Source organism: Orussus abietinus, unplaced genomic scaffold (genome assembly GCF_000612105.2).
Source record: "Orussus abietinus isolate OABI.00-Male unplaced genomic scaffold, Oabi_2.0 scaffold291, whole genome shotgun sequence".
NCBI classification, from domain to species: Eukaryota; Metazoa; Arthropoda; class Insecta; order Hymenoptera; family Orussidae; genus Orussus; species Orussus abietinus.
Window position 1 is genome coordinate 44,978 of NW_019394451.1, and position 22,749 is coordinate 67,726.

The 22,749-nt window shown below is 38.1% G+C and overlaps 4 protein-coding genes across 13 annotated transcripts; 2 read left to right on the plus strand and 2 right to left on the minus strand.

Annotated features, from left to right (window-relative positions):
- Nucleotides 1-5,890: 5,890 nt before the first annotated feature.
- On the minus strand, nt 5,891-7,550 carry LOC105697765 (COMM domain-containing protein 3). The gene is made up of 4 exons (XM_012421405.2): nt 7,436-7,550; nt 7,106-7,334; nt 6,440-6,711; nt 5,891-6,371 (listed from the first exon to the last, which is right to left on the minus strand). The coding sequence occupies exons 2-4, from the start codon at nt 7,233-7,235 to the stop codon at nt 6,201-6,203; spliced, it is 573 nt and encodes a 190-aa protein (XP_012276828.1). The 5' UTR covers nt 7,236-7,334; nt 7,436-7,550; the 3' UTR covers nt 5,891-6,200.
- On the plus strand, nt 6,253-11,621 carry LOC105697726 (facilitated trehalose transporter Tret1-2 homolog). Of its 7 annotated transcripts, none has more exons than XM_023432396.1 (7): nt 7,368-7,462; nt 7,621-7,798; nt 8,005-8,144; nt 9,211-9,280; nt 9,475-9,610; nt 9,791-10,281; nt 10,499-11,621. In XM_023432396.1, exons 3-7 carry the CDS (start codon nt 8,059-8,061, stop codon nt 11,306-11,308), a joined length of 1,593 nt encoding a protein of 530 aa, XP_023288164.1. In that variant the 5' UTR covers nt 7,368-7,462; nt 7,621-7,798; nt 8,005-8,058; the 3' UTR covers nt 11,309-11,621. The 7 variants fall into 7 exon arrangements, with proteins under 7 accessions (XP_012276804.1, XP_023288164.1, XP_012276781.1 ...); XM_012421349.1 differs by lacking the exon at nt 7,368-7,462 and having other exon boundaries at nt 7,547-7,639; nt 7,718-7,798; XM_012421358.1 differs by lacking the exon at nt 7,368-7,462 and having other exon boundaries at nt 7,505-7,639.
- Nucleotides 11,622-12,628: 1,007 nt separating this feature from the next.
- Nucleotides 12,629-19,213, plus strand: LOC105697772 (E3 ubiquitin-protein ligase Topors). 3 transcript variants are annotated; one of them, XM_012421428.1, is made up of 8 exons: nt 12,629-13,057; nt 13,128-13,592; nt 13,659-13,862; nt 13,938-14,212; nt 14,317-14,484; nt 15,019-15,226; nt 15,625-17,017; nt 17,119-19,213. In XM_012421428.1, the coding sequence occupies exons 2-8, from the start codon at nt 13,201-13,203 to the stop codon at nt 17,122-17,124; spliced, it is 2,646 nt and encodes an 881-aa protein (XP_012276851.1). In that variant the 5' UTR covers nt 12,629-13,057; nt 13,128-13,200; the 3' UTR covers nt 17,125-19,213. The 3 variants fall into 3 exon arrangements, with proteins under 3 accessions (XP_012276851.1, XP_012276839.1, XP_012276845.1); XM_012421416.1 differs by having other exon boundaries at nt 15,625-19,213; XM_012421422.1 differs by having other exon boundaries at nt 12,629-13,004; nt 15,625-19,213.
- A 1,094-nt stretch (nt 19,214-20,307) lies between these two features.
- On the minus strand, nt 20,308-22,597 carry LOC105698835 (probable dimethyladenosine transferase). 2 transcript variants are annotated; one of them, XM_012423441.1, is made up of 6 exons: nt 22,227-22,597; nt 21,797-22,056; nt 21,652-21,689; nt 21,226-21,571; nt 20,960-21,066; nt 20,308-20,787 (listed from the first exon to the last, which is right to left on the minus strand). In XM_012423441.1, exons 1-6 carry the CDS (start codon nt 22,282-22,284, stop codon nt 20,745-20,747), a joined length of 852 nt encoding a protein of 283 aa, XP_012278864.1. In that variant the 5' UTR covers nt 22,285-22,597; the 3' UTR covers nt 20,308-20,744. The 2 variants fall into 2 exon arrangements, with proteins under 2 accessions (XP_012278864.1, XP_012278856.1); XM_012423433.1 differs by lacking the exon at nt 21,652-21,689 and having other exon boundaries at nt 21,690-22,056.
- Between the last annotated feature and the right edge of the window lie 152 nt (nt 22,598-22,749).

A 22,749-nucleotide genomic window follows, 5' to 3' on the forward strand; every position in this document is an offset into this window, starting at 1 on the left:
AGAAAAGTTTTATGAACGATTGAGCTTTCGGATGCCACTTTCACATCCCCTTAAAGTTTATAAAACTTTTCTCCCAACTCGATTTACCGAATAGTTTGAAACTTTACAACATGAACGGGAAGACTATAAGGAAGGTCCCGAGACTCTTGAAATTTCAATTCTTTTCGAGTTTCTTTATAGGTATTTTAAAAATAGTTTATACAAAATGAAATCTCGCGAGTCTCAGGACCTACCTTAGGGTCTCCATATTCACGTTTCAAAGTATGAAACTATGTGAGACACCCAGTTCTATGAAAAGTTTTATGAACGATTGAGCCATCGGATGCCACTTTCATATCCCCTTAAAGTTTATAAAACTTTTCTCCCAACTCGATTTACCGAATAGTTTAAAACTTTACAACATGAACGAGAAGACTATAAGGAAGGTCCCGAGACTCTTGAAATTTCAATTCTTTTCGAGTTTCTTTATAGGTATTTTAAAAATAGTTTATACAAAATGAAATCTCGCGAGTCTCAGGACCTACCTTAGGGTCTCCATATTCACGTTTCAAAGTATGACTCTATGTGAGACACCCAGTTCTATGAAAAGTTTTATGAACGATTGAGCTATCGGATGCCACTTTCATATCCCCTTAACGACCCGCAATCTCGCAATAGCCTGTACATAATAAATAATCGACTGTCCTCGGTTATTAAGCGGCGCTTCTTCAGACCCGGGGGCCGGCACTTTCGAGACCGATTTATCAATCAACTTTGCACTTTCTAACAAAAGGATGTTAGCGGAATCGAGACCACTCATATTTAATACACCATCCGAAGCAGATTAAGAGCCGGAGTTATATTTATAAAAGCCGCGAGCGAGCCTGCGAAAGTGGTAGTTCGCTAAGTGAATTATTACCGGAAGCCAAACCTCTGCGAGCGGTAACGGAATGAAAATAACTATTAGAACAAAAAAGAAGAAAGAAAAAAAAAGAAACCACACACACATACACACACACACACACAGTGTTAGGCGTAACGAATTAAATTAATATAATGTTATTTAAAAGAATGCATTTTTATATCGTAGGTTGACAAATTTACATAGTTTGCGGCTCTCGAATAGGTCCGAAACCACCGAGGCTATGGAGAGTTTAGTGGGAAGGGAGGAATCCTGCTTGTATTGGTCATTAACACATTCACGACCGCTGACGTGAATTCACGTCCTTTCGAGTTCTATCCCTCGTTGCCGCTGACGTGAATTCACGTCATTTAAATTCTACCTGATTGCCGCTGACGTGAATTCACGTCATTTTTAATTCTATTCCAGATGGCGCTGATGTGAACTTTTAAACGTCATTCTTATATTCTACCCCTGATTGCCGCTGACGTGAATTCACGTCATTTAAATTCTATCTGATTGCCGCTGACGTGAATTTACGTCATTTTAAATTCTATCCCTGATTGCTGCTGACGTGAATTCACGTCATTTTAAGTGCTATTCCTGGTTTGCAGCTGACGTGAATTAACGTCATTTAAAAATTCTATTCTTGATTTGCCGCTGACGTGAATCACGTCCATGACGATACACGATACAAGTTTGCGGCAACCAGTTTCAGAATTTCATTATTTTCGCCGGTACTCAGTATTTGAAACGGAAAATATTCGCCGGTCGCGAATGTGTTAAGGTGATGTGACAGTGACGTGGAAGAGGTTTTGTTTATAAAACTTTTCTCCCAACTCGATTTACCAAATGGTTTGAAACTTTACAACGTGAATAGGGAGACCATAAAGAAGGTCCTTAAACTCATGAAATTTCAATTCTTTTCAAATTTATTTATAGGTATTTTAAAAATAGTTTATACAAAATGAAATCTCGCGAGTCTCAGGACCTACTTAGAGTCTCTATATTTATGTTTTAAAGTATGAAGCGATGTGAGACACCCAGTTCGGATAAAAGTTTTATGAACGATTGTGCTATCGGATGCCACTTGCATATCCCCTTAAAGTTTATAAAACTTTTCTCCCAACTCGGTTTACCGAATAGTTTAAAACTTTACAACGTGAATAGGGAGACTATAAGGAAGGTCCTGAAACTCATGAAATTTCGATTCTTTTCAAATTTCTTTATAGGTATTTTAAAAATAGTTTATAAAAAATGAAATCTCGCGAGTTTCGGGACCTACCTTAGGGTCTCCATATTCACGTTTTAAAGTATGAAACGATTTGAGATACCCGTTCGTAGAAAAGTTTCATGAACGATTCAGCTTTCGGATGCCACTTTCACATCCCCTTAACCTCTTCATCTACAATATCGTGTGAGATACGTGGTATATCAATGTGGCGAGGTATGTTAATCAGGCCAAACGTAAAAAAAACGTATGAGAGACGTGTGAAACTTTGGATGTTCAGCCAACCCATGAAATGGCCCGATGTATGACCGTCATTTTTCTTGTTTATGGCACGCGCTAATGGAATTTAAATCGTAATGCTGAACGCATTAACACTAGAACTACCAAGACCAGTCAAAATGACTGGTTTCAAATGGCCCATCGTATACAAACAAAAATTCGCCGGTAGTTCTAGTGTTAAGGTGATATGAAAGGGTTAATCTATATGTAACAGGGAAGTCAAATCGTATGGGAAAGTATTTCCCGAATTGGGTGTACCGATTAGATTGAAATTTCACCGCGGGAATGTGGAGAGGCCCTAAAGTAGGTCCTGAAACTCGTGGAATTTCATTTTTCGTCATAAATTTATTTACTTATCATGGACTGGAACCAACATGGCGCGGTCCGGGCACATTTTCGGTATTTTACGCTTCTTGGGGGGTTAAAATCGAAAATGAGGAGTTTCAGGACTTAGCTCGAATAATTTAGAATATCGTAGAAATGGAGTATTACAGAGTCAGGTGGGAAAATATGGAAAATACTTTCCCCAACGATTGCAAGAGAATGCTGGCTCGTCTCAGGGCTGATTCGTGTTCTTAGAGGAAAAATTTAGTTGCAGCTAAACGTCACAGATGGCGCCGGTGGTCCTAAACAGTCTTTAGAATAATGAATTCCCGGGATTTCGACAGTTTTACGTCGATCCCTTTATCATTACTTTACCGAAATGTTATATGGAACGCTTCACTTGGTATAATTATCAACATGGACTTCAACATAAATATAAATGTCGGTAACGGGACGCGCCAGCTTATGTTACCACTTGAGAATTCAATATGACGTCTCCACCGAAAAGGGTACAGATGAATTTAAATTGATCTACCTCGATTAAACTTCTCAGCGCCTTTCATATCATCTTAATGATTAGAATACATCGGTTAATTAGTGTACAATAGCAATACGCAGAGTGTGTGGGCCGATATACTGCGAAGGATGCTTCCACGGTACGACAGATGACGGCAAAGCAATATTTATTCGAGACGGGTTGAGTGTTTTTCGTGCCGGTGACGATGGTGTAGTCTTGTGATCATGCTACGAAGTCATTTGTAATTAATGTAAATTATCTCGCAGGGCGGAGGTCGACTCGGTGCGACTTGGAGGTGTTCGAGAGCCATCAGGTGTAGTGAAATGTCCGAGGCCTTATCGTATCTTATATTCAGTAACGGATATGGAACAATAAATGGAAAACGATTACTCAGAAATAAAGGTCTGATAGTTACTGCACTCCCAGCGAGGGGCGACGCTGGCGAGGGTGCATTCTTGTCACTCCGTTATCGTTATCACTTCTGTGGAGGAAGACACAAGTCCTATGGAGGTCTTCCTCTGGCAAAGAATTCCGGGATCTCCACCCGGTAAGAAGACTGGAATGGAAAGGAATTACATATATGGTTATATGAAAGGGTCGTTCTATATATTAATATGACAAAATGTTTATAAAACTTTTCTCCAATCTGGGTGTTTGTCATTTGGCACTTTAACCTTTGGAGGCTCTAAGGAAGAACGCGATGTCCGTGAAATTTCATTTTTCACAAAAAAAAAAATTGCTCTTTCATATCACCTTAAGGTGATATTATAGGGTCTATATGTGCCCATAATTATGAAAGTGGTCTAAGTCATATATTTTTTGTTTCGAAATTACATTGAATTAATTTAGTTTGAAATAATGTGGCGTGAAATAACTGATAAACTCATTTTTTTTTTTCAATTTTGACTTAGACCACTTTCATAATTATGGGCACATATATTTAATCCAAACTGGAAGCACCTAATCATCTGAAACTTTAACACGTGATTATGGAGGCCCTAAGGGAGAACGAGATTTTAGTAAAATTTCATTTTTCACAAAAAATAAAAAATTGCCCTTTCATATTACCTTAAGGTGATATTATAGTATCTATATATTTAATCCAAACTGGAAGCACCTAATCATCTGAAACTTTGACACGTGAATATGGAGGCCCTAGGGAAGAACGCGATGCTCCTGAAATTTCATTTTTCACAATAAAAAGAAATGGCCCTTTCATATCACCTTAAGGTGATTAAATAGGGTCTATATATTTAATCCAAACTGGGAGCACCGAATCATCTGAAACTTTAACACATGATTATGGAGGCCTTAAGGAAGAACGCGATGCTCCTGAAATTTCATTTTTCACAAACAATAAAAAATTGCCCTTTCATATCACCTTAAGGTGATATTATAGTGTCTATATATTTAATCCAAACTGGAAGAACCTAATCATCTGAAACTTTAACACGTGATTATGGAGACCCTAAGGAAGAATGCGATGTTCGTGAAATTTCATTTTTCACAAAAAATAAAAAATTGCCCTTTCATATCACCTTAAGGTGATATTATAGTGTCTATATATTTAATCCAAACTGGAAGTACCGAATCATGTGAAACTTTGACACATGGTTATGCAGGCTCTAAGGAAGAACGCGATGTTCGTGAAATTTCATTTCATATCACCTTAAATACAATAGAAAAATTGTTACTTTTTACGTTGAAAGTGTGATATCTTTAAATTGTACTCTGCTCTTCTTACCGGGCATGGAAGCCCAAAAGTGTGTAGACCGGTGCGGACGTTTGATGCTCCAAAATTAGTACGATAGTCGCCGAACGGCGGCGCTAAGATCATCTCTGCATCTTTCTTGATCTTATGGGAATGTAGGGTGTTCTTCCTCTTATGATATCAACCTTTCCGTACCCTTCTCTCTTCCTTCCATGTGACATGCCACAGAATCACATGCGATCTCTCTTCCACAACCACTCTCAGTTTATTAGCCACTTTAAACAGCATCTGACGCTAACTTTGTGTCTCGTTTCAGCTCCTGCGGAACCCCTTAATTATTTGTTACATGTGAAGTTGTCATACACCACTTTGGAACAGACTTTAACGGTTTGCTTAAAGAAAGTTCACTTCTAAAACACTGCTTTTTCTCGCTGTCAAATACTCTATTTTTTTTTTAATTTATTCTTACAGTCTAATGCAAGTAAACTTGCTGTTCTACGAGTACCAAAAAGTCACTGCGTTTCACCACAAATGAACACACTGTTATAAACCAGCTTTTGTCGTTGCTACCAATTTAATTTATATTAGATATTACGACTGGACGGTACACTTTCTACTTAACTCAGTAAATTAAAATTTTAGTCGCTACGGATGGAAATCGGTATAAAGAGAAATGATCTTTTTAGAATGGGATTTTGTTTCATATGTATATAGTGTATTATGATTAAAGAGAAAATGATACATTTATGGATGAATCGATATGATTATAAATATATATATATTGCAACATATATATATTTATACAAAAATATATATGTACCATATAAAGAAATGTAACGATCGTATTTTTATGTTTATCTTCCTTTGCCAGACGATAAACAAAGAGTAGCACAGATTATTACAAAACTATTTGATCGGCAAACAGGGAGAACACTATTTTGAATTGGATATGTATAAATATATAATATGATTATTATTAACTGTATCGATATCTCTACATAAAGTATGAAACGTTCTCTTGCCCTTTTATGAAAAAAACAAAATATATATAATTAAATGCACTTATACAAATACACTCTCTCATTTATACACGGTTTCCTTTCACTGCTGAATTCTTCATACTTTCAATGAACGATACTTTTTCACTTCGCATTCATGGACAATGAATCTTGTTTACATTTTTGCAAAAGAACCAAGCGTGTCGGAATGCAAAACATGTTACATAAAAGTATAACAATGTGGATGAGATATACATTGTCTACATACTAGCGACTTTCTCAACACGTCTTACTGCATCTTTCAGTTTGTATACCAATTCTTGCAGTTCTTGAGGTGTGCAAGTAAACTTGACGTGGCGTAACTCTCCTTGCTTCTCCGTGGAAAGCTGAATGTGGTAGATGGGCACACCAATGGAGCTTTCGGTGTCAGACTGGTGAGTGAGTAAAATATTTTACTAAGATATGCCTCGATAGAAATTTACAAGCAGGAAATAATTACCTTGATACAATAATCTAGTCGCCAATCGACGTCGACCACATGAGGAAGCCCATGACCAATTCGCTCTAATTTCTCTTTAATACCGTTCAAGTGCGTGGTGTAAAAAGAACGTATCCTCTCTGCTTTAGGGCCCTCGATGTTAGAAGCGCTCAAAAAGTCAGAAAGTTCTGTGTCGTTACAGTTGTGTCTTGCGGCTTCTACCAACAGACTGGTAATGTCTGCAAAGGCACCTTTAACTATGTCTGGCTTTGAGCCGTAGATTTGAGCAATACCTGAAATATTTGAAATTGTTAGCTATTACAGTTAAATCCATGCACGATTGTGTTGGACTCGTGCATATGTAGTAGTAACAATGAAAAGCTACTAGATCTTTCGAGACATTTCATGTGTATTATAATATTTGATAATGTTTACATAAACCAACATGAAATAGTTACTCGACAATCAAATTATTACATTCATCGACTACGCCGGAGCAAATAATCAAGAGTTAACCTCAATTAACTACTGCTATGCAAATAGTACAAAACAATTTTCTGTTCATTCAGTTACCGATTAAATATGTAATTAAATATGTAATAACATAATTGTCGGTGCCCATTTTGCAAATCATTTTATTTTAAACAAGTAACAGAAGGGAAAGTAAGGTTAGGTCGAAAAACGTACTTTTAACACTCGAATTGCCGAGTATATGTCCTATGGCAATCTCCAAAAGTTGCTCAAAAGTTTCATCGTTCATTATATTCGCATCTTGAATGTTTCTTAATCCTTGAATAGAATTGTGCGACAGTTCCATCTTAACGAGAACATAAACTTAGGTTAGAAGAAAAGTCACGCGTAGGAGACGACAGAAGCGGATCCGCCATTTTGAATTAAGGAATACAACCAACGCCATCTGGATTATTTGACATAAGGGAAACAGAAAGTAACCAATTACGTATGCATATGATAACATACTCGCTAGATTGAATAGTTTAGCCAATAGAAATAGAATACCTGCGCATCCTGCAGGTGGTCGTAAATGTAAGTGATAGAGATACCTTGACGGGCTATTTATCACTTTATTCCAACTCTGACCGTATTAACGTCAAAAACGTCTTCGCTTAAATAATCAAACAATTATGCCAGTTATTGATAATCATGAAACAATAGAAAAGGAGTTGACATTTTCTTGCTTCCAGAATTATTCTTGACTCCGAGGTATGTCGTGTAATAAGGTCGATTTCGAAATGTCTACAATACCAGATAAAGAATCATTAGACCACCTTATCTATTCAGAACGAAACGTCAGCACCATTTTGGATACTCATTAGATCTCGGTGATAAACGAAGAGAGCACAATGTCTGGACCTCTGAATTGTAATTATTCACTAATGTCATTACATCTACTAATAAATAACTGCTAAAGTAATCGAGTTAACTTTTCGTACTACTTAAGCTTACGTCAAATAATATTCCATTGTTTTCGGTCATTATTAGGTATATATTCCCTCATGTGTGTCGTACTTAATTTATATAAGGAAACGATACCTTTGTTAACAGCAGTTTTCTTAATTTTACACAAGGGAGTTAATTATCCGTGGAAATCACTTGGCCCGCTTTGATTCGGAAGTGTAACGATGGAAGACGAAAGAAATGAAGAGATACAATCTTTAACTAACAGGACGACTAATGAAGGATATACAGGTCTCAATAATGTAATTAGGTAAATTACTTGCTCACGTTAATCCATCCAACAAACTGCTTGCTGAATTATCACTGTATTAGGTAATGAATTTTCAACTGGGACATAAACTCCGCCTTGCGATGTTTTAATAGGTTGTGTAAATCTACGAATGGCTCGTAAAACAGGCATTCCATGAGCGAAGGTTACGATTAGATTTTCTGCTGGAATAGTTTCCTTGAACCTGACATTGATCTATAAATGGAGGTTAACGTAAAGCATCGGAGTTATTCAATTTAAATCTCCCGATCCAGTGCGGTGATCATACCGGGTGATTTCAATCCTATGCCTTGAGGGAAATATTCTTGAAAATGTAAATCTCTATCAAAGAAATCTCTGGTCAAGTACAATTTCCTTTCACTCCATCCTATCGGAAAACTTAAATAACGCAAGGCCAATAAATCGGTTAAACTTAAATAACGCAAGGCCAATAAATCGGTTAAACTTAACCTTGTCTCGTAAAGAACCTAACAGGCAATAAATATTATGTAATGATACAATCAATATAAAAACGAGGTACCATTCTCTATTGTTCAGCATTGCCAATGGAATTATTAAATATTGAACACCGAACTAGATCTCTTTCTCGTTACCCTTGAAGGTCTCGCATACTAGTCAAAGAAATAAGTAATGTTATTTCTACGGCAAGGCTCTATTAATAAACCACTGAGGTTCTGGTGTACCTCGTTTAATTATCCATCAGTCTCGTAGCTGTTCATTGATATTACCTATCGTAGAGGGGAGAACGTGGAGGCGTCTTGAAGAAGAAAAAAGTGGGAGTAGTCGTTCGATTCCTTTGGTACTCTAATCGTTGGCTTCTTTTCTTGCTCGGAGAATATTTAATTTGAATGATTCTAAATACAATTGTGTACAATACAACATTTTGACAGACCAAACGTTCAAAAACTCAAAATCAAGTGTAAACATGACGTCAAAATTTGTTTCTCTTAACTTAATCGTCGCCATAACTTTACCATATAAAAGAATTTTGTAAATTTCTGTAATCAGACTTGATCATGTTACATCATGTGAGAAAGTTTCTTTTCAGTGACACATCGGCAAGAACTTTTAAGAAAGGAGGCATACCACAACCATCATTCAAAGATGTGATACCCCAAGTAAGTTTCTAATGAAAAAACTAACTTTCTAAGTTCTTGAAATCGAATAGCTTATGACTGAAAATTTTAATTAAACTGTCAAAGATTTCATGAAATTTAGATTTTTTAGAAAACTGTCATCGATTCGCTATTTAAAATATCATAATAACTAATATTAATTACTCACTTTGTTATAATAATACATCTTTTTCGAGGTAATTGCAAGCTGTATCGTTCACTGCATAGTAATACAGGCTGGAATAAACATGGCGTACAGTACAATCTTGACAAATGGTTTAAAGAGAGGCGAAAATAACATCACAATTGATGAAAATGCAGAGTCTTGGATAGGTAAGTGCAAAATTATTCATCTCAAGTGAAATATAACTTATTGATCCTTAGTTGAAGTCGTAAGGTTCCTGCGAGATATATTATCTTTATGGCTCATAATTCGATGTTAGTTAAGGGTTAATTTTAAATACCTTGTCTAACGACTAATGACTAATACTAAAAGAAAGATATATTTTACAGCAAGCATAGTTACCATATCACTGCCTATTGGATCATTGCTCGTTGGTCCACTGATGGATAAGTTTGGACGCAAAACCATTTGCCTGGCATCGTGTGTACCAGTCATAGGTTCCTGGATTTTGCTGATGATCAGTAACAGCTTACCTATGGTGTACTTTGCCCGTACCATGGCAGGGGCAGCAGCAGGACTCACAACCGTAGGTCTGGTTTACGTGTCAGAAATTACACATCCTCAGGTCAGGCCAATGCTGCTCTGTCTGAATTCAGTTTTCGTCTCCTTTGGCATCCTCATTTCGTGTTTCTTCGCAATGTGGTTGAACTGGTACCAGATGGCGATAATATTCTTGGTTTTGAATATTTTCATCTTCTTTGCCCTCTTCACCATTCCTGAAAGCCCTTATTGGCTTCTGTGTTTCAACGGTGAAGCATTCAATGAAAAACGGACTGCCAAGGCGGAACGCAGTCTAAAGTGGCTTAACAGAAATCATACGGTGAATAAAACCTTAAAGTTCTAGATATAATGTATCGTTGCACAATTTTGGACTAAGCCACTCTTTACGTATTAGAGACCACTGAACTAGACATACATTTTGAATAATCGATGGGACTTTTATGCAGAGTAACTTGATTACTAGTGACAAAATCGTGCAACGACTGGAACGAGTGCTATGTGAAAGTGATGAAAATGACATGGGTTTTCAATTTTAGTTCTATGAACAAGAGTACGAGAGAATCAAAGAGATTTACCACAGTCGTCAGCAGCAGGAAGAGGTATCGAAGAACATTCTGCAGTCCATAAAGTACTACTATCATCGAGTAATCTCACCTAACGTCTATAAGCCAATAGCGATTCTCTTCTTCCTCTTGCTACTTCAGCAATTCTCCGGAGTTTACGTAGTGATCTTCTATGCTATCTCTGTCTTCCATGAAATTGGTGGGTCCTTCGGTGGAGGTGTCGACGAATATGGTGCACTTTTGCTACTCGGTGTCATCCGCTTTGCTATGAGCTTAGTCACTGTCTACTTCAGCAAAATATATGGACGCCGACTTTTGAGTATCATCAGTGGACTTGGAATGACCTTCTCCATGTTCTTCTCTGCGATGTATCTGTACCTGACATCATCTTGTGACGAGAATGGACAAATTGTCAACCAGAGGTGGCTTTTACTAGTCATTGTATTGTTTTATGTGTGCATGAGTTCATTAGGATTTATCGTCATACCTTGGACAATGATTGGTGAACTTTTACCCATCTCAGTTCGTGGCACGGGTAGTGGAGTTATGACGGCAGTGGCCTATATCATAATGTTTGCGGTGGTTAAAAGTTTCCCATATATGTTAAAAGCTATCGGGGGACAAGGTGTGTTTTTCTTCTTTAGTCTCATGTCACTGGCTGCTACGAGCTTTGTCTACATCTTTTTACCGGAAACCCTTGGCAAGACTTTTGCAGAAATTGAAAGTTACTTCGATAAGGGTAAAGAAAAATCAAGACAACAAATTCGAACCGTTGACTGTTGATTTACTACAATGTAATCAAAGGAGTTCTAATAGAGTTTTCCATTATAATATATTGGAAAACAGATTTGATATTTTTTATCATTTTATGAACGACAGTATTTTCTAATATTCCGAAGATGTTTTTCTGAAATGCAATTTGCTCATATGTTTTTTATTGACATCGATCTAAAGAGAATCTGTGATCACGTTGATAGAATATTTACGTAATTGATAAAATGTGATCGGCATCTTTATAGTGCTTTTTAATACCTTTTATACAGGTAGATGTAAATGACTAAGACTTAAGAATAAAGAACGATTAACATATCCATAATAGTTATAGTGATAACTGGTTCCTTACAAGCCCCCGAAAAACCATTTTCAATTATGCATCGCTGTAAGATGTTAAAGACTAAATTTAATTCTGAAAATCAATAATTTCCTTACATTTTTGAATTTAAGGTGAACGAGATAACATTTTCTACTTCAGATATTAACTAATAATATATTTTGGTTCTTTGGAACCTGAGCAATTTTTTAATTATTTTAATTACAAGGATCATCTTAACGAGTAAGGAACAGTAGCAGATTTATTTATATTATAATACTAAGAAATCTACATTAATATTACCATTCAAATAAAGTATATTTTGTTATATATCAATTTTAATGATTAAAATCGGAAGCAGAAAAAAAACATTTTTTAATACACATTAATAACTGTTAATGACAAATGAAAATAGTACCATTGTGTGGGTAAGATCATGTAGATCTGTGTAGATTAGTGTAGATTAGTGTAGATTAGTGTAGATTAGTGTAGATTAGTGTAGATTAGTGTAGATTAGTGTAGATTAGTGTAGATTAGTGTAGATTAGTGTAGATTAGTGTAGATTAGTGTAGATCATGCACGATTACGTCTCCATCCTACTCGAAATCCGGGATTTATCGAGTCTAACCCCAGTAAATCCAAAGTGTCGATCGAAACGCTCAGGGCGTTAATTACGTATTTTTGGCGAAAGCGCTCCCTTCTCGCGCTTTCATCTCACGTGAGATTATTCGCCGAATTACGTATTCGCTATATGAAAGAACGAGATCACTAGCACTTCCGATCTGGTAATATTACAAATAAAGGTACATACCTTGTAAATCGAAAATTGTTGAGAGGTAGTGTGTTATAGCAGATTTCGCTTAAAAATTTGTGTCGAGCTAGTTTACATGTATGGTCTCGCATTTTCACTACCAAAAATGTTCCGTAATACCGTGAGCTACTCATTTTTCACACTTTCGCTCAATTTGCTTTACGTGAAAGACCCCATGGTGTGAAACATCTCCCCGCTCGTCTCTGTATGATTCTACGAACTGATTGACAGCGCCGATCGGAACTATTCCGATGCTTCAAAATTTAACGGTTAAGGGTCCGTCTATGTAATGAAGCATATCTTGGTTCATCGCTGGGTGGCCCAATATATGGTGATATATGGCGAATCGGCGAAGAATGTAGTATCTTTGACGGCTTATAATTTCCACTTTAACTGCGTGCCTACAGAAAGGAGGATTATTTACGGACGGGTGGTTATCACTTTTTGGTGCAGCAAATATCCGGGAAATGTTCTACGCTAACGGGGTTCAAGAAGAACGGCTAAATCAAGACAAAGTGGACCCGTGCAGAATATCTTCCGCTTATATCGGAGTCTTGAAACGTTGCGTCTGACGCGAGGTACATCGTCAGTTTTCCCCCACGTTTTCCCTTGAACGTCTCCCGAGAAATAGGTTAGGAAGATGACGCTTAATTCTGCACTAGTAGAATGACGATAAAAAATCATTACCAAATGATTTTCAGTTGTCAGCCGAGGGTTAGCTTTTTTGAGGGAAGCAGGTTCTTCGATGGCTGTGTGAAGAGGAATTAAACGGAGATGGAGGAGCCACTGCAAGCCAAGGATGAGGCATCGGCCCCGGAGGAACCAGTCAAGTCGGAAAATGTCATTCCAAATGCAGAGGCGGGGGAGCGAGCCGACGGAATCGCTTCACCGCCACCGAACTGCAGCATCTGCCTTGGAAAGCTGATCAACACTTCGTTTACCGACAGTTGCCTTCACCAGTTCTGTTTTGCTTGCCTTTTGCAATGGTCCAAAATTAAAGCAGAGTGTCCACTGTGCAAGCAGACTTTCATGTCTATTATTCATAATGTACGCTCGGAGGAGGACTATGACCTGTATGACGTACCTCGCGAACTTGCTGCTACGCTTGACGTCAACTTTGACGTCGGAGTCAACGTGGACATGGGATCTCGTCGCTTTACCTACCGGTATAAATTTGTGGGTGTTTTTAATTTATGTAGTCGTGACAAATGGAATACGATTAACGTTTGCAGGACCACAATGGCTAGGAATCGGCGATATCACATGGAGGTGGATAGAGCGGACAGAGCGCAAAGGGAACAGCTTTGGAGAGATGAACAGAATCGGAGGGGAACTAATTCCACAGATTTTAGACGTAATGTTTATAGAATGGGAAACTATTCTATTCCTTTACCTGACACAGGTCGTTATCGGGAGTGCAGTGTTTCGTATTACAGGTATGCGTTGAATTATTTTGGCACGATGTTAAAATGATCATGGTTATTAATAACCATTTGTATTGTGTATCATAGGAGATATCCTAATGAGTTGACTCGACTCATACCATGGTTGAATAGAGAACTGCAAGTTCTGTTAAATGACAATGCCCCTCACATAGCATACGTTTTGCGAATCATTATGAATACTCTAACTAGATACGATTTGAGGAGTCCAGAGTTCCGTGACTTAATTCGTCCTTACTTTAACACGAACACGGACCATTTTGTGCATGAGCTTATGATCTATGCTTGTGCTGGCTATGATCTGGTTGGTTATGACCAAAACATCTCATATCTACCACGTAACCGTAAGTTGCTCATCGTGCTCTTTTCTCATTTTATCTCTTATGTTGAAATCTTGATCTACGCAACACATCTCTAACAACATAATCTAAATGAAATAAACTTTCAGTCTTTTCAAACAGAATTGTACCGCATATATCTCCCGTTCCACCAAGTTCCAGCAGAAGTAGTACTTCATCTGATGATTCTGAAGTTAGAGTATTGGATGAAACAATTAATACAGCAGGACCAAGTATTGAAGTGCCGAGCGTCGGACCCCACACAGTTGATATGCCAGGTGAGTGTATCACCTGAATATTCTTTCTAACTTAAGGTGATATGAAAAGGTTGTTCTATATATATAAAACATCAAAATAATTATTAAACTTTTCTCCAAACTGGATGCACCAACTCATTTGCAACTTCAGCACGTGAATATTTAGGCCCTAAGGAAGAACGTGATGCTCGTGAAATTTGATTTTTCAAACAGAAGTTGTTTATTTAACCCAGACTGGAACTAAGGACATGTTAAATGTTTTACTCAATTAAAATTTATTCATTTAATTGAAAAGTTATTAAAAAAATATCTATTAGCAATGTAATATACATGCAGTCGATGTTTTTCAAAATGCAATGTTTCAAAATTGCGTTGAAGTTCAACCCGATAAACCATTATAGGATTGAACTTCAAATAAATTTCTATTAAAGGGTTTAACCCTATCAGGGTTTCTCCTACCGATCTGTCTACATCTTGAAACTATCGCTGTGACATTAGATAATGATTAATGTATGTGTCTTAAAAGTTCTATTATATTTCTTTTTCCTTGTTTAGGACCTAGTACCGTTGGTCAAGTCTTTGATCCACCTCCTTATGCCCCGGACTACGTTTTCACGATCTCCTCAAATTCCTCATTGTCTGAAAACGAATGCGAGGTCGTCGGATACGTGAAACCTCGACATGAAAGGACTCCAGAAATCATAGATCTTTTGTCGTCAGATGTCGAACAAGTGACACCTACACCTACTGTCGAAGAGCCTCAGTGAGTAAAGATTGGTCGGCTTGTCTCTGTTTAACCCATTAGCATCATTAACGTATATATACGCTCAGTTTTCCTGGTCACTATCATTTTTAATACATATTAATAACTGTTAATAACAAATTGAAATAGTAAAGATTGTAAACTATTGCATAAAAAACCTGTTATAAGAAAAACGTATTTAAATTGCTTAAATATTTTCATACATATGAGATTGCTTCTAAATTTGCTTTGCATATTTCCATAACGCATTCTTGAAATGTGCTATTGAAGTATGCACACAGAAAAAAAATCTATTTTTTTCTTTTAATTTTACATGTGAATGTACCCTTTATTTTCACGCTCTAAAGCTTCAGGGTAAAGTTTGTAAAACGTCTTGTTTTTTCTTTAAACATTTGCAGAGTACCTAGCCCCCTTTGGCCTGCAGATCCGGGTCATCCGAGCACGTCATATGAGAAAAAATCAAAGTCCAGCCGAACAGTAGACCGAAAGGCGAACGAGCCTACAAGCCGCAACTACTCCTTGACCTCTTCATCGGCATCGTCTTCGTCGAGTTCATCAAGCGACAGCAGCGAGTCGGATTCCGATAGCGATTACGATCCAAGACGAGGGAGACGCGGCAAGGCTCGATCGAAAGGCTCCTCGAAGGGTTTGAAGGGTTCTAAGAGCTCGAAATCATCGAAGGGCTCTAAGACGTCGAAGACCTCAAAGTCATCGAGGCCGTCGAAGACCTCGAAGACTCGAACGCGGGACAGAAAGTACTCCGATGGGCTGAAAAGTCGTAGCAAATCGCGTAGAAAGGGGACGAAATCGTTGATATTGAGCAGCTCGGATTCCGAGGCCACCCGGGACCTCTCCAGGGAGAGGAAGAAGAGGAAAACCTCGAAGACGCTGACCTCGGATCATTCCAGGAAGAGGAAGGCACTCTCCAGATCGACTCCCAGCTCCTCCGAGGGAGAGAAACTCAGAAACGAAGACACCAAGAGCGGAAGCAAGGGGAAGACCGAAGAGCCACCTGCGGAAGGGAACCGACTGAAGGTCCGCAGCGACCTGGTGAAGAAAGAAGTGTACAAAGAAACTTGCTCGAGCAGCGAGCCGGCGGCCACCTGGCATAGACGTTCACATTCCCGTCGTCATATCTCCACCAGGACTCGAGTACGAGGCAGGTCTTCGAGGTCAAGGGACTCGAGAGAATCGAGATTCCGTTCCAGGAGGTCTTCTTCGTCGACTTCCTCCTCCTCGTCCTCGGGGTCTTCTTCCTCCTCGTCCTCCTCTACGAGTAGAGACTCCAAGCAGCGGGATGATTCCTCCAGGACCCTGAAGGGAGGATCCTCTCGGTGGACAGACGACGAGACCCCAAGGGGAACAGGGAGGGCAGGCGAGAGCTCGAAATCCGGGAAACCGAAGGAAGGGAAACTGGAGGACCCGGGTGATGGGAAACCCATGACGGTTGTGGCCGCTGCTGCCAGTTCCACCGTTGCTTCCAATGGAGAGGACACTGAGAACACCATCTCCAATGACAAAGTGTCGGATAGAAACTCTCGCCCTAGGTTAAGCAGTAAGTGTAGTGCTCGCAGCCTTAGTTCGGAGAGGTCTAGGTCCAGACACAAGGACCGACGCAAGGAGAGGTCCGGAAGGTCGTCTTGCACCATTAGGAAGATTAGTTGTAGCTCGGGTTCTTCTGCTTCGAGGACAGAAAGGTCTGCCGAACCAGCCAAAGGATCCAGGATTAAGCACTCCCAAAGCAAAAGCTCCTCGTATAAGGATCGCTCAAAGAAACTCAGGGACTCGAGGGTAAGGAACGACGGAGGTTGTATCACCAGTGACAGTGATTCCTCGATCCTGGGGAAGGTCAAACCGAGGAGAAAAAAGCGTCATATTGGCTCTTCTTCTAGCTCTAGGGAAGGCTCCTCGCATTATCATTTGAATACCAAACGTAATTCGGCTATGGACAGGGCCAACAGGGCCAGCAGGAACAGCAACGGTAGCTTAAGTGAATGCTAACGAGAACCTTTCGGACTCTCAATGTCGAGCAGGACTACGACGAGGAATTCCACATTGCGAGGAATAATTAGAAGCAGGAATCCTAAGACGGAAGGCAATGCTTAGACTGCAGGCACTTTGTTTTCGGCTACGAATCGCGCGCTTTGCGGAGGCAAGGATTCTGGAAGAAGCTGACTTTAATGGGAACCGCCCGAGGGTTTATTACTATATTGGATCGTTACAGTTGTTTCACTGTAATTTCACCTCTTATTAGTTGTAACCTCTCGTGCTTGTCTCTTTCTTAAAGGTACTCTGTTAGGAGATGTGAGTGAGTCGCTTGCGTTACTACGGAAAATTAAAGGGAAATTAATATGCCATTATGTCGAACTGGGATAAAAATCTGATTGTATGTCTTTATTTTGTCCTTCTGGCGATAGAGGGCTATCCCGTGCTATAATTCATCTTCTGTAATTGTAATTCATTACTTTTTACAATTGCGGTTGAGAATCGAAGGTGTTGAAGCGATCGAAGCCTCCTGTTGGAGCTTTTTCTAACTATTAGGTGTAATGGGAAAGTTCTGTCACTCTTTTTTCTTAAGTGTGCGGGTGAGAAGAGGACAGTACTTTTCCTTACACTTAGTAGTTTTCTGCCTCGTGCCCAAAGATACAGGCGAGGACGTATGTAATGACGTATGTAAATGTAAATTCATCGGACCAGACATTTTAAAGAAGGTAGTGTTAAGGTGAAATGAAACCCGTCGAGAAGTCTATTCGACGTCGGTAAAAGTGATTTTTTGACTCTCTACGTTACCGACGTTTATATTTATATTGACCGCTGTCTTGTACTACATTGAATATTCCTACGGAATTACGTACTCCATATATCGTTTCCATAGGATGATTATAAAGAAATCGAAGAAAAACAAGAATGTCACCTGGATTCATGATTTTTTATACTCTAAGTAACTGCAGAGTACCACCTTTCGCCATCTGTGCATTTAATGTCAATTAAATTTCATTTCCGCAACCTCGCGTTACCTTCGTCTTAGCACGGAAGCTCGTAAGACACCTTTTATTCACTTTTATCCCGTTCAAATCCGAATTTCTCGATTACAAGTGTTCCAAATTGTCGTGCAATTGTCATGACATTATTCTTTCTCATATCAGACCCTTCAATAATTGTATGAAAAAAAATTGACCGAGATCTGAAAGCTCGACGCCATCTTTGGTTCTGGTCTGGGATAAGATAGAAAAATTTCCTTTGAAAATTTATATTTTGAAAGTCTCAATGGTAATTCTCAACAATTACAAACTACAATTTTCAACAATGACAAACTACAACTTTCAACAATGACAAACTACAATTATCAACAATTACAAACTACAATTTTTGAACAATCACAAACTACAATTCTTAACAATTACAAACTACAATTTTCAACAATTACAAACGACAATTATCAACAATTACAAACTACAATTTTTGAACAATCACAAACTACAATTCTTAACAATTACAAACGACAATTTTCAACAATGACAAACTACAATCCTCAACAATGACAAACTACAATTTCCAACAAATACAAACCACAATCCTCAACAATTAAAACCACAATTTTCAACAATTACAAACTACAATTTTCAACAATTACAAACCACAATCCTCAACAATTACAAACCACAATCCTCAACAATTACAAACTACAATTTTCAACAATGACAAACTACAATTTTCAACAATGACAACCAACAATTCTCAACACGTATAAGGGGGGTTTCACATCACCTTAAAGAATCACGATATTTCGGTATAAAGTTTATGTCCCTTGGTGATGGCATGTTAACAATTGGCGGTATGGAGAAACATCAAGTAATTAGGAAGTCATACTGTTTAGTATTTTACAGTGCGCCTTGTACTTTGGATTAAAACTTTTTATGTCCCTTCGTGGCAACAGCGATTGTTAATACAATTTAAGATTGGGGAAGTAAAGTTTCCATGGAATAAGTAGTATGGGTTGATTTAAATGCACTCAAACCTGTTTCCGATTACTGCCTTGATATCGACTCAAGGAAGTCATTAAGGCGATATGAAAGGGTCATTCTGTATATCCAAACGTCTAAATTTATTAATACAGCTTTTCTCCAAATTAGGTGCACCGAATCATTTGAAACTCTAACATGTGATTATGGAGACCCTAAGGAAAAACGCGTTGCTCTTGAAATTTCATTTTTCACACAAAAAGAAATGTTTTATTTAGCCTAGACTGGAACCAAGATCACATTTCTCTTTGTGAAAAATGAAATTTCACGAGCATCGCGTTATTATGAGGCCCTTAGGGCCTTCATAATCACGTGTTACCCCTTGGTTATTAAGAACGCCTAAAGGCGCCCGACGTTTGGTCTAATATTGCCTGCACGGTCAGACGAATTTCGTCCATATGTCGAAATGGCTCCGTGTTGAACGGGTTAACTATTATAGCGATATATTAAGTTGTCCAGAAAGCTCAACGAATGTCTCCAAGTTCTTCTATTATCGCGGATATAGAAAACTAGTCATTAAAATTGGTCCGTTTTGTGTTCTCATAGAGAAAAGATTACGATAAACCCCTTGGCTATTAAGAGCGCCTAAAGGCGCCCGACGTTTGGTCCAATATTGCCTGCACGGTCAGACGAATTTCGCCCATATGTCGAAATGACTTCGTGTTCAAAGGGTTAAAGTTTTATATGATTCGGTACACCTAGTTTGGAGAAAGGTTTTATATCACCTTAAGGTGATATGAAAGGGTCATTCTATACATCACCTTAAGGCGATATGAAAGGGTCATTCTTTATATCAATACGTTAGAATATTAAACTTTTCTCCAAATTGGGTGTAAGGAATCATTTGAAACTTTAACACGTGATTATAGAGGCCCTAAGGGAGAACGCAACGCTCGTGAAATTTCATTTTTCAAGAAAAAACTTTTTATTTAGCGTATAGTAGAACGAAAATCACATTTTTTTTCGTGGAAAGTGAAATTTCACGAGCATTGTGTTCTTCTTTAGAGCCTCCTTAATCACGTGTTAAAGTTTCAAATGACTCTGTGCACCCAGTTTGGAGAAAAGTTTTATAAATATTTTGACATTTTATGTGTATAGAATGACTCTTTCATATCACCTTAAATATACCTGTAAAATATCCTATTTGTAGTTCATGCAAAATTACATATGAACGATATGTTCCAATGTGAAGTATCAATTTAAAAGAAATTGGGATTCCTTAAAATAGAAATTGATCGCACTTCAAAAAAGCGAAATCTTGAGGTAAAGTCAGAGATAAGATTCCAATGCGAGAGAATTTTAATACTAAGTGCTGACTACGTCACTTAACGCAAAAACAATATCCAATTCCATTTAAACGCCCAGTATATTTTGTTAATCAATTAATTTTTACAGAATATATATACAGTAACGGTGCCTGTAGGAAAAAAATTTAATTTAAGCTGCAGCTTCACTCTTGGGTTTATCGAGGGCATTGAAGACGATGTAAATTGGGTTCATGAGAAATGGATGCCTGCAGAATTGAAGGCATGCAAGATTCTGCAAAGAAATGTCATTGTATTATTTCCGTTGATATCTTTTTATACTCTATAAATAAGGTGGGCAAGGAAAATGTTCTCTCTTTTGCAGCAGTACAACCTGAGTTAATTTAAAAGAAGAAGAAGAACCAGTTTCTTTTTAGATAAGACTATGATATAAAGGAATTCTCTACCTGATAAAGTCATCCATGTCCATTGACCTTGCTCTCGTGTCTTCCGCCTGTGCTTTTTGCAATATGTCATCCACCATTTTCTTCATGTCCAATTCCTCTGGTATCGGCTAAATGAGATTATATTTAAATACCAAGCTAGTTACTTTGATAATCCATGTAAGTGGCCGTAAAAGTTGCATTAATGTTAGGAAATAGAAGACGCAAGGAAAAGTACGTTGTAGATTAATTGTATCGAGTTTACTTTTTTAAATTATTAACAGCCTTACTTTGTCATTAAGACTGCAGTGAAGCTTGAAGTTCTTTTCTAATAAAGTCAAAACAGCCGTCTGTTTAAACGCTGCCGACAACGTTTTGTTTTTCCTAACGAAGGCAATCCTCGTCAGTCCATCCCATTCCTGATAGTTAATCGGTGGTGGTGGGTTCCGAGGCTCCAGCCTGACCACGCTAGACTCAACTTTAGGAGGTGGTTTGAAGTTATTTTTGCCAACTTTCATCAGTATGTCTACTCGTGCTAGAAGTTGAGTATTCACGCTGAGACGACAGTACAACTTATCACCTGGTTTCGCCACTAATCTCTCCGCAAATTCCCTTTGAAACATGAGTACTGCACATCTGGGGGAAAAGGGAATTGGAAGAGGCGTTGGGCATTCATTAGCATTGGACATATGCAAGAATTAATTCATAATCCACACCTCAATCCTTCTCTCCATGTGAGACACTTAACGAATACCTGAAAAGCGGTCTGTGTAGAAGTAGCTTAAACACCAAAGGTGATGATATTTGGTACGGAATGTTTGCTACGCATAGATCGAAAAATGGCAAATCTGTTTTAAGCACATCGCCAATGATCACTTGTAGCTTGGAACGGTTTTCCGTTCCTTGAACTCGTTTCTGTAACTCGGCGACCATTCTCGTGTCGACTTCGCAAGCGATCACTTTCTTAGACTTTTCGAGCATCTTAACCGTCATGTTTCCCGTACCAGGACCAATTTCCAATACAACGTCTGTAGGTCTGATTGCTGCCTTTTCTACAATCTTTTGGATAATCAGAGGATTTTTTAAGATATGCTGCCCAATATTGGTGTTGAACAGAATTCCTATAATAAAAAAAATATGAATGAAACTAATTAAAGCATTCACGTTGGAACAAAAGCTAATCAATGTTTGTCTTTTACGTAAAACAATTCGTTATTTTACTGAAGTAATTATGTAGATAAGTATAATAATACATAAAGCCCCACAAAATTGTAGGTTATGTGCGTCTAACCTTGTTTCTCGATATTATTGTGGACGCGGGATAATTTCGCTGCACGTATTTTCGGCATCTTTCGGTTTAAATCCGCAGATATTAATTTAAAATTACAATTCCTTTTTTTTTATAATTAAATATAATTGATGGACAGTTTTGCTGATGTCAACACTTGATAACACGTGCTCGCATCCATTCGCTTTAAAATACTTTACAATTGTTTATGTGTTGTTGTTCTTGGTTCCCAGAGTATCCAAAGGTGTACTCTATTAAAGTTAATTTTTTACTGCAAAGTTATACAGCGATTGAGGTTATCTAATCTGTACTTAGGATGCGCAGTTAATCTCGAACTCTCTTATAATTGTTTATAATGCTTGAAAAACATCGGACGTGAACCATGGTAAAGGATTTATAAGTCTTCATAGAAGCAAAGAACGATAGGGATTTTTGATGCTCTATAAATAGTATGTTAGCCAACGGATGGCGGCGCTGTAATCAGCTTTCCATTTCTCTTATCGAACTCAGACTATAGGGCGGCCCA

Coding starts and splice junctions, on each gene's coding strand:
- LOC105697765 (XM_012421405.2), bottom strand. CDS start 7,235: ATGGAACTGTCGCACAATTCTATTCAAGGATTAAGAAACATTCAAGAT. Junction 6,712..7,105: donor CGGCAATTCGAGTGTTAAAA/GTACGTTTTTCG, acceptor CAAATATTTCAG/GTATTGCTCAAATCTACGGC. Junction 6,372..6,439: donor GACTAGATTATTGTATCAAG/GTAATTATTTCC, acceptor CTCACTCACCAG/TCTGACACCGAAAGCTCCAT.
- LOC105697726 (XM_023432396.1), top strand. CDS start 8,059: ATGGAAGACGAAAGAAATGAAGAGATACAATCTTTAACTAACAGGACG. Junction 8,145..9,210: donor GGTCTCAATAATGTAATTAG/GTAAATTACTTG, acceptor GTTTCTTTTCAG/TGACACATCGGCAAGAACTT. Junction 9,611..9,790: donor AAATGCAGAGTCTTGGATAG/GTAAGTGCAAAA, acceptor TATATTTTACAG/CAAGCATAGTTACCATATCA.
- LOC105697772 (XM_012421416.1), top strand. CDS start 13,201: ATGGAGGAGCCACTGCAAGCCAAGGATGAGGCATCGGCCCCGGAGGAA. Junction 13,593..13,658: donor TCTCGTCGCTTTACCTACCG/GTATAAATTTGT, acceptor TAACGTTTGCAG/GACCACAATGGCTAGGAATC. Junction 14,213..14,316: donor CTCATATCTACCACGTAACC/GTAAGTTGCTCA, acceptor ATAAACTTTCAG/TCTTTTCAAACAGAATTGTA.
- LOC105698835 (XM_012423433.1), bottom strand. CDS start 22,284: ATGCCGAAAATACGTGCAGCGAAATTATCCCGCGTCCACAATAATATC. Junction 21,067..21,225: donor ACTGCAGTCTTAATGACAAA/GTAAGGCTGTTA, acceptor AATCTCATTTAG/CCGATACCAGAGGAATTGGA. Junction 20,788..20,959: donor GACATGGATGACTTTATCAG/GTAGAGAATTCC, acceptor ATTTCTTTGCAG/AATCTTGCATGCCTTCAATT.